At 42.8% G+C, this 17,534-nt stretch overlaps 1 protein-coding gene across 1 annotated transcript in view; it reads left to right on the top strand.

Annotated features, from left to right (window-relative positions):
• Positions 1–17,008, top strand: part of ENDOD1 (endonuclease domain containing 1) — a 30,070-nt gene extending 13,062 nt beyond the window's left edge. The window contains exon 2 of the mRNA XM_063095577.1: positions 12,734–17,008. Coding sequence (XP_062951647.1) covers positions 12,734–13,936 — 1,203 coding nt within the window. The 3' untranslated portion in view covers positions 13,937–17,008. The remainder of the gene's footprint in view (positions 1–12,733) is intronic.
• The last annotated feature ends 526 nt before the right edge of the window (positions 17,009–17,534 follow it).

Genomic DNA, 17,534 nt, shown 5'->3' with positions numbered 1-17,534 from the left:
ATCTGGAAGGCAAAAGGAAACCACCCAGCACCAGAGCTGTGAGGTTGGAGCCTGGCCTTGGCACCCAAGGAGGATTTAAGTGGCCGAGGGGAATGTTGAAGACATCCCCGCCAGGAGTGACAGGGGCAGCTATACAGAGGGCACGAGGAGCATTTCCATTACATCCATGTAACTGACATATGTGGGGATGGGGACTGACCTGTTCTGGTTGGGTATAAGAGAAGGTTGAAGAGAAGAAGTAGGAGGAATTCTGGGGAGAAGCTCATGAATATGCCAGTTTGTCATTTAATCAGGAAGTGATAAGATGCCACTGAGGGCATTGGAGAGTAGTGATATGTTCAAAAGATTATAAATAGCAAAAATAGCTTCTCGTTGCACATATGAATAAGGCAGGAAATCCATGTTTACACATATGATCAGAATACTAGCTGATCCAATAGGCAGAGGGTCCAAAGGGCCCATAACGTTTTATTCTCTACCTTGGCATTATTATCACAGCTCTTACAATTTGTGGATAATGCCTCTCAAAGTATTAATATCATGTGAATAAATTAAGCCCAGTCAGGGCACTTCCAAAGATGATTTAAACATTTGTTTTTCAGTGTGGAGTTCATGGATCACCTGGGGTGGTAGTTAAAATGCATATCTGAGCCCCAGCCCAGACCTACCAAAAGTGCTTCTGGTGTGAAGCATGGGAATCTGCATTTTTAACAAGGACCAATGTGTGTCTAATACAAACTGGATTTTGAGAACTATTGATTTAAGGAGCCATCACTAATTTCCTGTAGTAGCTGTCAAGACAGGGACTTAATTCCATCAGAGACAGATGAGTGAGAATCTGCTGAAGATCTAGCCCAGCAATTCCTAATTTAGAATCATATTAGAATCACCTGGGGAACTTTCAAAGCATCCTGATGTGGGGTGGGGGGCTCTTTTTAATATTTATCATTATTTATTTTCTGATTTAATAGTCTGCGTGAGGCCTGAAGAAATATTTTTTAAAGCTTCCAGGCGATTTTGATGTGCAGCCAGGCCTAAGAACCTCTAATCTTGTCCGAACTCAGAAGGTGGAAAGAATTAGAGGGAGACTTCTCAATTTAACTGACTTTTTTGAATTCTGTACCACATAGTCAATGCTAAGAATAATTGCTCTGGAAAAGAAAGTGGAGTTCAGAGTGGAAAACAGGCTTCTGTGAGTAATGAGGAAGGAAACCAAAGAAGACGAGGGATGATGTAACCTGAGAAGGTACTGCAGTCTGGAAAGGTCTTAAAGGAGTCAGTGCATTTTCTTAGGCTCCCAAAAGGAGTTTGAAACTCAGAGCTCTGTGTGAGAAGGAGCAGCCAGAGAGTCCCAGGGGAGTTTGTTTGCCCTGGAAGCCACCTGCTGGCCTCCCCTCAGGGCTTCCTTGCCTGCATTTATTGCCAGTTTAGAATTGGTGCATTTTTTATTCCCCCTTTTATTTTTATTTTTTCAAGTTTTCAAGAAAAAGCAAAGTCTGAAATGGAAGCAGAACATTCTTTCATGCTTTCTCCTGTTCCACTGTCCTCTGACTCAGGAGGAGAGAACTCTCAGCCTCGTCTTTGCATGCCCACCCTTCATGACAACTAGGAATGTGCCCAGCTCGGACCCCAGTTGCAATGCTGCCCCTTCCCACAGGCAGGAAGGTGTGTGAGTGGCGCTGGGTGTCCAGAGGAAGGGTGATTCACTGGGAGGAAGGCGGACAGGGCCAGGAAGCCCTCCTTACTGCTAAAAAGCAGTTCAGGAAATAAAAAGTTTCTCTTTCCTGAAAAAAAAAAAAAAGAAAGAATAAAAATTAGCATCCTTCTAATTCTCCTAAAGCTGTTTCTATTCCCAAGAGGATAAAGAATATTTTAGATGCCAAGCAGGGAGGATTTTTTTTTTCTCTTAAATGAGGGGGTTGGAAATTTGTTTCTTTCCTGAGAGCTGAAAGGCCTCATGGTTTATTCCTTCTCCCATGTCCTTAATCTGCTGTTGTGTCCCTCCCAGCCACACCCTTCATTGCTGAAAGGCAGCTCTTTCCCTCACTGGGTATTTTCCATCGTTAGTAGGTTCTACTAGGACTTACCCAGCCCTCAGATCTAGTTCTTTCAACTGTGCATGACTGTGCACAGGACCTTTATGTTCTGTCCAGATCTGATAAGATTATCTGATGTTCCGATGGGCAGCTGCACTCACGATTCCTTATAAGGAGGGGCTCTCTGACCCATCTGGTTATGGGCAGTGGGTCATAGCATCTCTTTGATATCCCTGTGTGGTATGTGTGTGTGCATGCACACGTTTACATAGCAGAAACAAAATTGGAACACCCACTGTTCAGCTCGTCCTATTATTTAACTCTTGTTGAAAAATAAACCCCAAAGGAAATAGCTTTGTCCCCACAGAGTTAGATAGGCCCTCACTGGGTTGTCTCCTGACCACAGGGGCTTGTTTGAATCTTCCCCTGCATGTGCTTATCCAGTCTCAGTTTAAGATTCTCCAGGGGAAGGAAACTCCACCCTTGCCATGGTGCACCACTGCAGAGTGTAATAACCACTTTGACGATCCCTCATCAGGACCACCTTTTCTATGCAGCAGATTGTGGAGCAGAACTAGAGGACAGCCAGTTCTCTCTGGAGCCTCATCTGCAAATTGGAGGAAATCCTTTGTGCTTCAGAAGATTGCCATGGAAGTCAAATGATATCATTCTGTCAACAGATACCAGTCACTTCCCAGTGCACAGGGCCATCATGCTAGGTGTGGAGTGCAGAGATAATTGGGCTCTGGCCCTGACTCTTCAACTCACTGGGAAGACAGGTGAATAAACACACAGTCTCAGGACAGTGACAGACCCCTCCCTGCTTTGTCTCTGGTGGCCAGTCTGCTGAACCCCACCACCTACTTGATACCCTGCTCCTGGGTACTGTCTCTACTAATGCCAGGCACTGTCATCAGCAGGGCCTCACCTGGCCCTCCACCTGCAAGCTGCTAACGTGCTGCTCCTCCAACCCAGCCTTTCCCCCTCCCCATGTCCCCTGAACCTGTCTTGATCTTTATCTGCCCCTCACCCACTCAGTCTTCACATCAGCAGTACCATTAGCTGTCACCTGCAGCTCTTGGCCCCTGCCCACCTGGACTACTTTGATCTGTTTGCAGTGACAAGGCTTCCACACTTCATACCCACCATAGCACCTAGGCCAGTTCTTCCCTGCTCCTGTCCCTGGGCGACAGATTGTTATCAGGGCACAGTAAGTACAATAAATACTCAAACCCTGGCCCTGGCAGAGCGGCCTGCCACATCCATCCTGGCTGACTTCCATGCAGCCTTCTTTTCTTGTCAGCAGCCTTTCCTTTTTTGCAAATTCCTTGGTACTGTGACCTCAGGAGGCTTACAGACCTCCCTGTTTTTTCTACACACTGGCCCCCAGCCTCCATGACAGAGAGGCTGACCACTGTGTCCCTGAGAAGTTGCAGCAGCAGCACCCCCCAAGTGCCCTCCTCTCATCCTCCCCGGTTCCCAGAAGAGGTTCCCCTTAGCCTGGGCTGGCTCTTCTCCATGTACTCCTAGTGTCATCCCCCTTGCTCTTCCACTGCCCTGGTCCCACTGCTGCCATCACTATCACCAGCAGACTAATCAGCAGGTACCTTCCTTCCCACAAGTCATCCTAGCTCTCTGCAGGGTATTCTGGGCATTCTGGAACATTCTGTCACCCTCTGCCTACTCTCAGGGATCCTCCCACTCCATTGCCCCATGGTGCAGTGCCCTGACTGGTCTCGGAGGTTGCAGCTGGGACCCCTGCCCCTCTCAGTCTTGTGGCCCCGAGGGATCCTTTGTGGCATCAAAACACTGTACAGGTGTGATTGCTGGGAAAGGAGTCAAAGGGATGCCCTGTACCTGCCACGTTTCTGAGTTGTTTCAGAGAAAGTGCTTGTGAAGATGGTGTGATTCTAGCCCTAAAGGAGTTGAGAAGAGTGAGTGGAAGGAGCACAAAAGAGAGGAGGAGGTGGTGAGCAGTGTTGGTGCTAACGAGCTCCAAAGCTTTTCTGCGTGTGCTCTGCGGATCACTCTCCACAGGCAGCCCCTCCCCCCTCCTCCCTGACAAACTCCCTGAGGCACATCTGCACCAGGTGACTCTGGTCCCTGTGGTTTGCATGAGTTTTGCAGTCCAGAAGTCCTCAGGGACTGGGGCTCTGCTCAGTGGCTCCCTGCTCCTCCAACCAGTTGCCTTCTTATCATGTCCCTGAGATGCTCTTGACTCAAGTAACCAGCCCTAATGTGCTTACTGGTGTAGAGACTTAAGTAGCCCCAGCCTCCAGTGCTCCCTTTGTTTTGGGCAGGGAGACATCTTTGCTTATCCCTGCAACCCCCTGTCCCTTAGGCCAAGGTCCTGTTCATCTGCCTTTACCTAAAAACTTCTCAAACAAGAGGCCTGTTGCTGCAGCCTCCTCTTGTCCCTATCCAGTCACTTGCCCCAGCTTTCCTAAGCCCAAGGTCGTTACTGGTCCTAGTCATCAAAGGCCTGGGCCTTATCTCCATCCTATTCCCTCTCCGCAGCAGGTGGCACACGCTGTTGATTGTCCTCTGGCCGAAGCTTTCTCCTCCCTTGACTTTTGACGTGACACTGGACGACTGATTCTCATTACCTCTCCAGCTGTGTCTCTCAGATCACTCCTCCTCCTGCTCTTGCCTTCTTGCAGTGATCGTGCCGTGGCTCTCAGCTTTCCCTTCCTCATCCAGAAGCGTGGGCTGCTACCAGCATGTGGTTAGGAGGTCTGAAATCAGAGAAGCTGGGCTTAAGTCTGGCTCTTCCACATACTTGCTGGATGACTTTGTATCACAACTTATCTGGGTTTCCATTTTCCCATGTGTAATGTGTATCTCCTAGGGTTATGTGAAGAATGAACTGAATGCAACAATGTTTTCCAGATTTTAATTTGCTCACCTGCTATCATTTCCAATTAAACCTTTCACTTTTTCTTACTCAGAGTACTGTTTCCACAGGCTGCTTGTTTCTGCCCCTAAGCCTTTGTGTAGAAATCTTGCTAAGCCTTTATTGACTTTTCTGTTTTGCTAAATCTCTCAAAGCCTTGCACATCCTTCAAGCCCCACTTCAGGTTTTGTTTCCCCCAAGAAGTTTTTCCTAACTGCATTCACTGTCCTTCCTCTCTCTGAAATTCTATTGCTCTTTTTCTTTCTGCCATTTACTTAGCAGTTGATATAAACTGCATTACACTGTTCTTTTCCTCTCAATTTTCTATTTAAATTTGTATGTGTCTGTGTCTTGTTTCCATAAATAGATGATGACTTTCTTGATGTGAAGGTCTATTTTGAGGCATGTAAAACAGTGATTAATAACACCAGCTATGGAGCTGGACCTCCTGAGTTCACACTCTGGTCCTACCACATGCTAACTTTGTGACTTTGGCAAGTTGCTTAACCTTGGTGTGCCTCGTTTTTCTCTCCTGTCAAAAGGTGATGATAATAGTCCGTAGTTGTTATTAGTTTAAATGTGGGAATAGTTAGCTCAACCATTGACTGATTTAATACATGTAAATCTCTTCAGAATAGTGCCTAGCACATAGTACTCAATAAACATTGCTCATTGTTATTATCAGTTCCAGTATTTCCTTCTGTAGTGCTAGTCACACAAGGTAGGCTTAATAAATATTGTTCAATGGGTGAATAGTTTTCCTCCTGTATTCCTTTTCAGTTTTCCATTATTCTTTTTTCTTTCTTATGTGCATATTATCATAAAAACCTTAAAGTCTCCATTTAATTCTGAAGCAAAAAAGCAACCCCATGGGGTTAAATAGCTTTTATTGACTGGTATAAGGAAACAGACTAGCTTGTTGAGAGAAACAATTTTTTTCTTGGTACTAAATTTGAAAAGGAATTTGTTGCAAGATTATTTATGGTGCAGGAGACTGATGGAGTGGGGAGACCTCATTCTTCTAAAACTTAATTAACATGTTGAGATAGGAAAAAAAAAATTCCATTAAATACAGGACTGTACCAAATTACATTGGCAGCCCAGGGGGACTAGGTCAGCTGAGAGGTGGATTAGACAGAGAGAATTTTGTATGTTCCCCTACGTCCTGAGATTCCACTGGGAAACCAAAGAGTAAGATTAGTGGTGTGTGCAAAAGAGCAGGTATAAACCAGACATTGTAATCTGAAATTACCTCTTATATCATAGGTATATTTTTGTCTTTAGGGAGCAGTGTCGTCAGTAATTTACTGTAATTGCATTAACCAGATCATTAAGTTGTGTCTGTAGAGAGTGTGGGAAAACACCTCTGCCCTTTAAGTGACAGGTATCAAAGAATATACTAAGACTGTTTTAATCAAATACTATTACTATTTTCAATGCAATTTTCCATACATGAGATAGGTATTTTACTGACACACACGCATGCAAACACACATGTAAACACCCACACTTTGTCATCCCTTCAGAAAATGAGAGCCTACCGAGACGTACTTGGTTGTTTGTAGAGTCGAGTGAGTATGATAATGATAGAGAGCTGGTATGCTGATTTTATTTAGATTTTTCAGATGATTCTTCAACAAAGGCTATTAAAACATTCGTCATCTTGGGATCAGAAGAAAGCTTTGTCATTGGTTAAAAAACTGGTCTTAAAACAGGAAGCAAGTTAGCATAATGAGCTTTTCTCTCAGTGGAGATCAGTTAGCAGGGTATTAAAAGGTCCTGGAATTTAATATATTTTTATCAATGATATGGTAAAGTGACTTCAAAATGTAATGCTCAATTTTTTGAGTGACTCCAAGTTGCAAAATACAAAATCAATAGGAATAAATTTCAGGAAGACAGAAATATTTGCATGAAAAGATGAAAGAGTTCATTATCTATTATGGGCCAGTGTGATTTAGGAAAGAGCTGGGAGTCTCTGTAGCCTATTCTTAGTGAGGAGATTTAGCCTATAAAGGTCTTGGCACCATCAGTAAAGGTGGTGAGAAATACTGCTGTACTTACACCAAACAATTTATTCAGGAGGTGGTCTAAATACAAAAAAAAAAAAAAAAAAAAAAAAAGAGAGGAAGAATTAAGCAAAGTAGATAAGTTTGGAGATGGTAATTGTATAATGAGTTATAAGAGGAAATAGTGTATACTTTAGGAGAAATTTTTTAATCCTGAAAGAATGGAGAAAACATCTGGTCAAGTACCTGAGCAGATATGGAATTCCTCACCTCCCACTGTAAACACATAGAAATATTGTATAAAACATAATTTTTAAAAAATTAAATTTATATTTGAGCAAAAAAAATAAGAAGGGGAAATTTCCAGGTATGAGAAATATATAAGAAATCAATTGCCAAAGTCGGGTATCAGAAATATATAAGAAATCAATAGCCACAGCACCCTAGGGATCAGGGCTCCAACATGCCTGGTGACAGGAGTGAAAGCCACATAATATGTTCATAATATGGAACTGTAACTTGGCTCACTGAGTAAAGCTGGGAGCTAGAAAAGAGCTGCAGCGCTAGAGAACTGGGTAGGAAACTATCTGCAGGTTGTTCTAGCAAGCAGCTACCCACACTATGTCATAAGTTGAAATAACTACCCTCCAGAAGTAAGCCTAGAGCCAGCACCTTCCTTTGTGCTGTTTTTTCTGTGTAGAAACCCTGAACTGAGAAAGTAACTCAAGCTAGTCCAGAATCATTTCACTCTGCAGGGCTCTTGCAGAGGCAACTACAAAAGCAATCCTATTGGGTTTTGGTTGTTTTCTTTCTTTCTTTTTTTTCCCCCCAACAAAATGCCATGGGCCTCTTATGAAGATAACCTCACCAGTGAAAATTGCAAAGCACTTAAGTATACCCACCACCCTGAAGTCAACCAGTAGAAGCAACAAAATAAATGGAAAAAATACATAAAATAGAGAACTCTTAAAGGTACTTTAAAATAAGCATGTCTAAACTATAAGATAAAAAATATTTCCACAAGAGAAAAAAACCAGAAGAATTTGAAATAGAATTGAAAAGAGAAATAAATGTCATGGAAGTAGAAAAACAGACCAAGAAAATCCTTAACAAACAGCTTTAAAAGACTAGACAGAGTTAAAGAAAGATTTAGTGAATTGGAAGCTGGATCTGAGAAACTCACCTAGGATGCAGTATAGAGAGATAAGGACATATAAAATATGGAAAGATAAGACATGGAAAGGATAGAAAAAGAGGCTTTGATGTATATCTAATTGGGTTCTCCAAAGAAAGAATAAAGGATTTATGGAAGGTCAATATGTTTTCTTATAAAACATCTTTTGTCATTTTTGTCAGAGATTTAATACTGGATTAAGTAAACCTTGGGAAATTTCTCTACTTTTTATTTTGTGTTTTAATTTTTCCTAGTAGCATCCACACTAATTTGTCTACATTAGTGTATTGTACTAAGGCCCTGACTAGACAAGACAAACCTAGAATGCCTGACATTTCCATAGTCCCTGATGGAGGGACAGCCCTATGTGGATCACCAGAGTTCTCTCTTCAGCGCCCAGTCCACAAGCTGGTTCAACAGAGGTGGGCATTTGACTCAAGGATAGCTATTCCATAGGCTTTTCTTGACATGGCCTGATGTGAAAAGATGAGCTGGGTAAATCACATTCTGTCTCTTGAGCATTTGAAGTAGGAAACTAGGTAAAAGAAGAAACTAAAATTGAAGGTTAATGGTATGGCAAATGGCTAGAGAGACCATAATGGCCCATGAGCAAGCTCAAGTTATGATGGAAGAAGTAAGTTACCATGAGTAAGAAGCAGCCATAAGGTAGAGAAGAGCTATGCAGAAATAGGTAGGTGAGGAATCCAGGTGGGAGAGAGAGAGAGACATTCCAACAGGTCAAATGTGGCTGTGTCTCATTAATAGCAGTCATTAGTGTCTAATTAGTCTCGACCACAGACTCTTTCTGCCAGAATTCCCTAGGGCTGCCTGGAATCCATTTCTAGTTCTAGCAATGCCAAGCAATACCAGAATTTCTGGATCTTTGGTTCAGCTTTTCCTGAGTTACCACTCCTGTTATCCTTCCAATGCACCCATCATTACAAGAGGCAACATGATTGAGTCTTTGTTCATTGACAATAGAATGTTTTAAGGAAAACAGTCCAGATTCACTTAAGTTAATACAATTCATCCAGATTACCTTGGTTGTATTGGGTCCCTTTTTAAACTGTTTAACTCCACCCCATGGTGTAGGAGTGGAGGGACTTGTGTGGAGTGGGCTGATTTTACAGTTTTTCTCCAAGAAAGTTTGCTGTGCTTGGGTGCTGGCTATTCTCTGCCCGCCTTGTCAGTGTACAGAAGGCAAAAGGAGTAGCCAGTTGAGGTGCTAATAGGAATAGCACCTCCTGTGGACCAGCCAACTAACCATTTTTTAAGGGTGGCAGGACCCCGGAAACTATTCTGGCCATTTGCTCACTGTCTGTGCTGCTACATTCTTGACTATAAGTTAGTGGCTCAGCCACCCTGTGCCCTGGGCAAAGGCAAAAACGAGCCATGAGGACTAGCCAGTACTCATATATGCATCCTTTAACCTTTCCTTTTCATCAAATCTTCAGTCTGGGGACTGCCACATCAGAGGGCTCAGATATCACCTTCCCTCCCTGCAACCTTAAGGAGCTTCATTTATTACATGACACAGAAAAGAAGATTACAGATAGCACAGTATTTTTTTTCCCACTCACTAATAGAGAAAACTGGCACAGCAGTGTCTATTAAGATGGGAGAAAGTATAGCTTAGTAATAAAGAACATACGCTTTAGGGAGAAAAAGACTCAGACAATAGAGTCCTGATCCTATTACTAATTATTGGATGACTGGAAAAGTTACTTTGTCTTTCTGGGCCTTAATTTCCCCATCTGTAAAATAAGGTAAAAATACCTTCCATATAATGTGATGTTGAAAACATTTAATTGGTAGTTCACAAAAGATTGGTCTCCATTACCCGCCCCCCCCATCACTATATAGGTATAATATCCAGTTGTTCTGTCTTGATTTCAAATACTATGTTCTTTGTTGTTATCAAATCATAGGGCCAAATTTGGGGTTCATAAGAATACAGTGATCATGGATATGGGGTTCTGAAGAAAGCAGGGGGAAGGGGAGGGAAGATGTGCTCTTTGCTGCCTGCATATCCAGAGCACATAGTGTGCTTACTGCTTTGCCTAGGAAGACCCCGGGCAGGGGAGTGCACAGGGCCCACTGTGGAATGGGCCCTAGCCTTCCCAGCTACCTTGGTTCCCTCCTGGCCCATTTCTCTGGTAAGTGTGTACAGAAAAGGCTTCACTCTGATTTATGGGCAGAAAAGGCTTCACTTTGTTTTCTGGTGCATGTCTGTGGTCGAAATCTAGAGCCCCATGAACCCAAGTGGCCTGAGAGGATACAGAAGCACCCAGCTCTGTCTCCTCTGACTGTGGTAGCCAGGAGGCCATGCTCTGCAGTTTGAGAGCAGGACACTGTTGTCACACATACACACACACTCACATTTGTACTCTCATTCACTTACCTCCTTTTCTTCCCTCTTTTATCTTCCCCTTTTCTCCTCTTGCCTCTCTCTCTTCTGCCTCCCTCCCTTTCCTCATCTAAGAGTTCCACTTCTCTGGTCATGTTGCACTTCTGCCTCCCTGTAGGCACTGTTTCACCCCTTGGTGGCCTTCGGGCTGAAGACACACCAGCATACTCCCCTAGGCTCTGCCACAGGGCTGCCAATTCAAAAACTTCCAGATTTCTCCCGGAAGGAATAAAGACACTGCACCAGGTTAAATGCAGACAAATGCTGTAGTAACCACGCAGAAAGGTGCATCTCGAAATCCTTGACCTTACACCCAAGACTCCTTGGATCTTGGCCAAATCTATCACATCTTGATCTCATGATTCAGAAATGAGGCCGATATTTTCTTGGGTATATCTTTCAGTGATAGGAGAGCAGAGACAGAAGCTTTACAAAATGAATGAGCTTCTTATCTCTGTCCTACAGGGGTTATGGTGGGAATGGAGAGCAGCTAGGATCATTGCTAATTCCAGGACTGGGGGAAGAGATGGAGTGACTGAGTGAGTGGGGTCAGCCTGTAGATTACTCTGTTAGGCTTCAGCAGATATTCCTGCTTTCACACCAAATTGCTCATCTGTTGCCCTCACTGCCCCTACACGTACATGCATGAGAGTGCCTACATCTGCCAGTGCAGAGCCGGAGAAATGCACAGTCACCTTGTCCTTAGACAAGAGGTACAGTAAACAGCCCCTGTGGCCTTGACTCCTCCGGGGGTTTGTGTGAGGGGTTTAATGAGTAGCACTAATTCTAGGGAACCAATTAGTAAGAATTTACTTATTTTAATTAGTTTCTCTTTTTGTTTTCTTTTGAAAGTAACATAATTATAAATTTATGGGTTTATGTAGGTAGGGGAGGTACAAGGAGAAAAACAAGAAAATAGAGGGAAAAAATATCACTTGCATTTCCAGGAATCCAACAACCACTATTGACATTTCATGTGCTTCCTTCCAAAGTTTTTTCTTGCATGTTTTTAGGCATTTAAAAAAATTGTGATCATTCAATTTTGTAAAAATTGCCTTTTCCTTTCAGCCTTGTAGCATATACTTCCCCATCACTACAAATTCTTTATAATTACAAGTGCTTTGTAATGGTTTTAAGATATTTCTTTGATGGATATAACATTATTTACTTAACCTTTCCCCAGTTTTGAAAATGTGGGTTGGTTCAACTTCTTGCTGTTATAAATACTGCATGTGGGTCATCTCAGGGCATAACGATTAACAAGAGTGCCTTGATATCTAGTGTGTGTCAGATCTTGGGCTAGGTCCTATGGGGAATATACATCATCTGTAGAGTCAAGGAATTTACCATCTAGTTTTGTAGGTAAAAACATAGTCCTAGGTTAATCCTGAGCTCTTTCCTTTTGTCCTTCTAGATCAATAAAGTGAAAATATACATTATGCTGTTGAACTAAAAAAAGAAAAAAAGCAAGCAAGCAGAACCAAGAAAGGATGTATATGTTGATTATAGTTAGTATATAGCACCTATCTAGATTGGCCAAGACAGAAAATGAATTTATTGGTAATAGCAAATGTTGGGGGGGGGGAGATATTAAGTTCAAATAGCAATCGACTTGAATTTTAGTTTGCATGGTAAGTATCTAATAACTGACACCAGACTATATATTTTCTCTCATTTGATTGAAATATTTTGATTAGAGTTGATTGTTTTTCATATATCCCCAAATGTGTGAACGTTCATTAAGGATGCATTAAATTGCAGCCAGTATTGATGGAGGATTATCTGAGTTGCAGTTCCGATTTTTATGGGCCTGTTGAGATCTACTCTTCCTTTGTTTTCATTTTTACAACTACTTAGAATCTCATGGGAAAATATTCCAAAAAAGAACTATGAAATTCATAAAACTGCAGTAGATTAGAAAAGAATGTTACAAGGGTGTGTATGGGTGTGTGTGAGTGACAGGGTGTTACCACAGAGCATGGGTGGGGAAAACACGGGGAGAAAGACAGCAGAAGCCGATCTGAAAGATGCTTTCAAACACCAAGATTGTGGGATATTAGAATGAAGTGTTTGTGCACCAGAGAGGCAAGTCCTTCCAAACCTGAGCATTAGAAATGATACAGTAATAGGCACTTCTCCAAGTCTTGGCAGAATGATTCAGTGCTTCCGTCTGCTGTGAACAGGGATGCATCTCAACTTGTTTTCTTCTTTCAGATTGATGATCCCAACAGCAGCCTTGTGGAGGTGATTAATGAGGCTGAGGCCATCACTTCTGTGAACAACCTGGGAAACAAGCAAGCCTTGAATACAGATTACCTTGATTCTGATTACCAAAGAGGACAGCTGTACCCATTACCCCTTAGCAGTGATTTCCAGGTGGCCACATTCACTCTCACGAACTCAGTTCCGATGACCCAGTCCTTCCAGGAACGGTGGTACACGAATCTCAACAGCCTAATGGACCGGGCCTTGATCCCACAGTGTGGCAATGGAGAAGACCTATATATCATCACAGGTGCAGTGCCCTCAGACCGCAAGGTGAAAGACAAAGTGACCATCCCTGAGTTTGTTTGGCTGGCGGCCTGTTGTGCTGTCCCTGGAGGAGGCTGGGCCATGGGCTTCATCAAGCACACTCGGGACAGTGATATCATAGAAGATGTGATGGTGAAAGATCTTGAGAAACTGCTTCCGTTTAACCCTCAGCTGTTCCAGAACAACTGTGGTGAAACTGAGCAGGACACAGAGAAAATGAAAAAAATCCTGGAAGTGGTTAACCAAGTCCAGGATGAGGAGCGAATGGTGCAATCTCAAGAGAGCTCTAGAACCCTCCCCAGCACCAGGAGCAAGAGGTCTGCTCTGTTGCCTCCAGAGGCATCCAAGGGGAGTAGTAGCTTTTTGGGAAAACTCTTGGGCTTCATCGCTGCCCCATTCATCAAGATTTTCCAATTAATTTATTACCTGATGGTAGCAATCCTGAAGAACATTGTCTATTTCCTGTGGTATGTTACCAAGCAGGTGATTAATGGTATAGAAAGTTGCCTTTACCGCCTGGGCTCAGCCACTATCTCATACTTCTTGGCCATTGGGGAAGAGTTGGTGAGCATCCCCTGGAAGGTGCTTAAGGTCATGGTCAGAATCATCAGGGCCATTCTCCGAATCCTCTGTTGTCTGCTGAAGGCTGTTTGCCGTGTTCTAAGCATCCCTGTTCGAGTCCTTGTGGACGTGGCCTCTTTCCCTGTGTACACCATGTCCGCAATTCCAATTGTGTGCAAGGACATCACAGTGGGGCTTGGTGGCACCATCTCTCTGTTCTTTGACACTGCTTTTGGCACCATGGGTGGCCTATTTCAGGTTTTTTTTAGTGTCCTCAAGCAGATTGGCTCCAAAGTTACTTTCGACAATTCTGGGGAGTTGTAGAACTCAAAAAACCAATAGTGTCCAGTCACAGTGAATTTGATTTTTTTAAATAGAGAAATCTAGGATATTCTGTCTCTACCATGGGTTTCTGTTCACTGTCAATGATCATAATATTTCACCTTTGGTGGGGGTGTCTGCCTGTTTTTGCACAGGAAGATGGCACAGTTTCGACTTGACCCAAGAGAAATGCTCAGGATGGAATTAGATGTAGTAATCAGCTGTGTACTTCCAGTTATCTGTGCAAACTTCCAAGCCACTAATAACTTCGTTATTCACGCTGATACAGACGACCACCTGAAAGCTGTGGTGTCCACGGGTGATCATTAAAAATTACAGAGGAGGAAAGAATTAGAGGACAACTTTAAAACAAAGGGTATCTGAGAAACGAAGAAAGGAATCTCGTTTCTCCCACCACTCTTTGGGACTTAACATAGGTTTAATATCCTTGGCAAATTTCTTAGCATTTGCTTCTCTTTCTCCCCAACTCAACTGACCTTGGTGAAGTGCAGGTGATGCTTTGTTGAAATAACATCATTAGGGATACAGAATCTGCTATCTGTCTTAGCTTTCTCTGGTTTCTAAGGACCTATAAGGTTTTTATTTTCCTCCAAAGTTGAATTTGGCTGCATTTTTCTTTTAGGTAATGATAAGCATTTAATGCCAAACGTGGCATAACAGAGTTTGAATATAAGGGCAAAGATTTCTTCCCCCTTACATGGTGTAATAGATTCCTCTCAGGTGTAAAGAAAGGAATGCAAGGGTGACAGCCCTGCTCTTAGCAGGTGCTGTAGATCCAGGACATCCTTAGCCGAGCGTTAACTTGACATATATTAAATCTATGGCTGACCAGATTGAGCTCAGAGACCTACATGTTAAGCTAATAGGAAAATTTATAGTCTGCAACATGCTGTATCTTTCCAATGCACCAAGTAAGAACCCAGTACAGTAAAACACTCTGACTTAAACCTTTAAATGATTGTTTTGGTAAAACGATACAGAAAAGAGTCACAAAATAAAAATTAGTCATCTCAAATGCACATATGCATGCGCGCGCACGAGGGCACTTCAAAAAGTTCATGGAGAAGTAGAATTAAAAGATAATCTGCATCTTTCCGTGAGCTTTTTGAAGTACCCTTGTGTGTATATATATATATATATATATTTATTTAAGTATCATTATCTCTTAGAAAATTATTTTTATAGTGTATTTGAGGCTAGAAAACATAACTTCTGTACTAACGCAAGTTAAATTTGAGAGCTCGTTTCCTATTTTTTGATCAAGCACTTGTCATTTTAAATCTAACACTAAAAATGGTAACAAGAGGAACCAAACTTTGTTCTGCCTTTCAGAGCTGGGATGGAATCATCTGGATTGTTCTGAGTGTTCTAAAGAGTTGCCATGAAATGAGGGGGGGCCAAGTGTGAAATACTGATCTTGGGCATGCAACCCAACATTCATCAGAAAGTTAGATGCAAAAACTTGGGGTCCAGAAAGGCAACAAGGAGAGAGCATGTGTCAACCATTTACATGAGGCTGGTGAATGAGAAATGGGAGTGTAGCAAGAGTTATATTTTGCAGAAAAATAGTTGAATTACACCCAGAGTAGAGCAGCAGATGGAAAGCTGCCATCCTGATCAGTTTGTGATGCAGCACTGGGCAGTATGAGCACCAGGCTAGTTCGTGATAGAGAGATATGCACTGGATTTATCTAAGGATCTTAAGCAGTATTTTACCAACACTTTTCCTGGTGGGTGTGAACATCTGTAGTTGGGCTTTCCTTTATCTAGCAGTGTGAAGGTAAATGGAAAAGAGAGGGAATCTTAGAAGTGACCAGAGAGATGGTCTGGCCAGACCCTTATTTGATAAGGAACCCAAGGCACAGGGAGGCAACAGGCTTGCCCTCAGTTTCATGGTTTAGCTGAGAGCAGCTCAGGACCCAAGGTCATTTGCATGGGTCCCATCATACCTAGGATGTTGGATAACGGGAGTGTGTGCTGTATGTCAGCTGCCTCCCTGGACAATGGCAGGATTTTCTCGTCCATCAGACAGATTCCAGGCCTGGACTAATCAAGTGGATTTGGCATGTGTGATGAAAATGATTAGCCATCCATGTACAACATCATGCTTACTATGTCCCATGGGAGCTATATTCCCTCACAGTACATATGTGCATGCCAAAGAGCTCCAAGAGGCCACCCATGGCAGCTTGAGCCCCGTAGCACCATGCAAAGAACAGGGCAGCCAAAGTGCTTCTTGAAAACCATTTAGAAATGTCTTCTTTCCCACATCCAGTTATTTAGTGTCTATTTATTCTTGCCTTTTTTTGAAATCTGAGAAGGGATAATAAGGCAAAAAATATCCTTAAAGTTAGGAGGCTGAGACTCTCCACTCTGGACCACTCGTGCTGGCTGTGCCTCTGATTCTCTGGAGCTGGCTGCGTTGGGCTTGAACCCCCTGCAGGAGGCTGGGCTGCTCGCTTATTCCTTGCGAGCTGCTTTGGACTTTGAGGTGGGAATTTGGGTTGGTGAACCCCATCTGTGGCTTAAAGATTTTGCTGTGGCTGTGTTATTTTCTCAGACCCCGGGGGAGATCAGCCAGCTTTTTATTATTACGGAGGTGATTTTCTAGTCTATGGATCAGCCACACCTTTGGACACTCCTGTTTTCTGTTGTGCCTTTTGAATGCTGGCTTCTCACCGAGCTTCAGCTCTTCACCTACATGCAGAGTCGGGAGTTGGAAGAAGGAACCAAAGTGAAGCATCTGCATTGATTCAATCATTCCTTCATCTATCGAACGTGTATTTGGACATCAAGGCTGCGGAGATGAATAGTGCATGGACCCCATGTTTGAGGAGTTCAGAATCTGGTGGAGAGAACATGTGGTACAATTGATACTTGTAATATCGTGGTAAGTGCTAAAGACACTAGCAACACACTCCCTGGAGTACAGGAGGAAAAGCCACAAAAGTGTGGAAACTAGGGAAGCCTTTATAGAGAGTGTGACAAAAGTCCCCTGGACATTTTCAAGCTATGTACAATGCTGCACACCTTGCAGATAATAAAGTAATTATTGACAACTCAGCAGTTCTATGAAATTTCTAGAAGGGGAGAGTCCTAAATGGTTGAAATCTGTGATTTTTATTTTTGCTGTTTTTCTTCCTGATCCACATTAACTCAAGCAGTTTCCAGCCACATCTGACTTTTGTTCAGTTTTTTAAAAACTTTTTTTTTTTTTTTTTTTTTTTTTTGAGTCATACGGGAGAAAACAGAAATCTGGATCAGTGAAGCCTTAGATCTACTATTCAGTGTTAGGTCTCTGAAAAGCTATTGGAGAAATCAAGTATTTTTGGTATGACTTCATAAATAAGCACCAAAGGCTTATTACTTCACTGGATCTGAATCTTGTAGAATATTCTAAAAACACTCTTATTTGTTTATTCATAAGGAAACTCCCTCAGTGTGAGACATACAAGCAGTCTCTGAACCTGTGACCTTTTTTGTAGGGTGCCCCTTCTGGGGTGCAGGTGGCAGTAATTCCTGGCTGCCTACCCAGTGTAGGCATGTCTTCTGTGTGAGTCTGTGTCTTGTTGAGCAATTT

The sequence above is a fragment of the Cynocephalus volans genome, chromosome 4, assembly GCF_027409185.1.
Source record: "Cynocephalus volans isolate mCynVol1 chromosome 4, mCynVol1.pri, whole genome shotgun sequence".
NCBI lineage: Eukaryota > Metazoa > Chordata > Mammalia > Dermoptera > Cynocephalidae > Cynocephalus > Cynocephalus volans.
The sequence above is the reverse complement of the archived record's forward strand: the minus strand, read 5'-3'. Positions and strand labels throughout refer to the sequence as shown.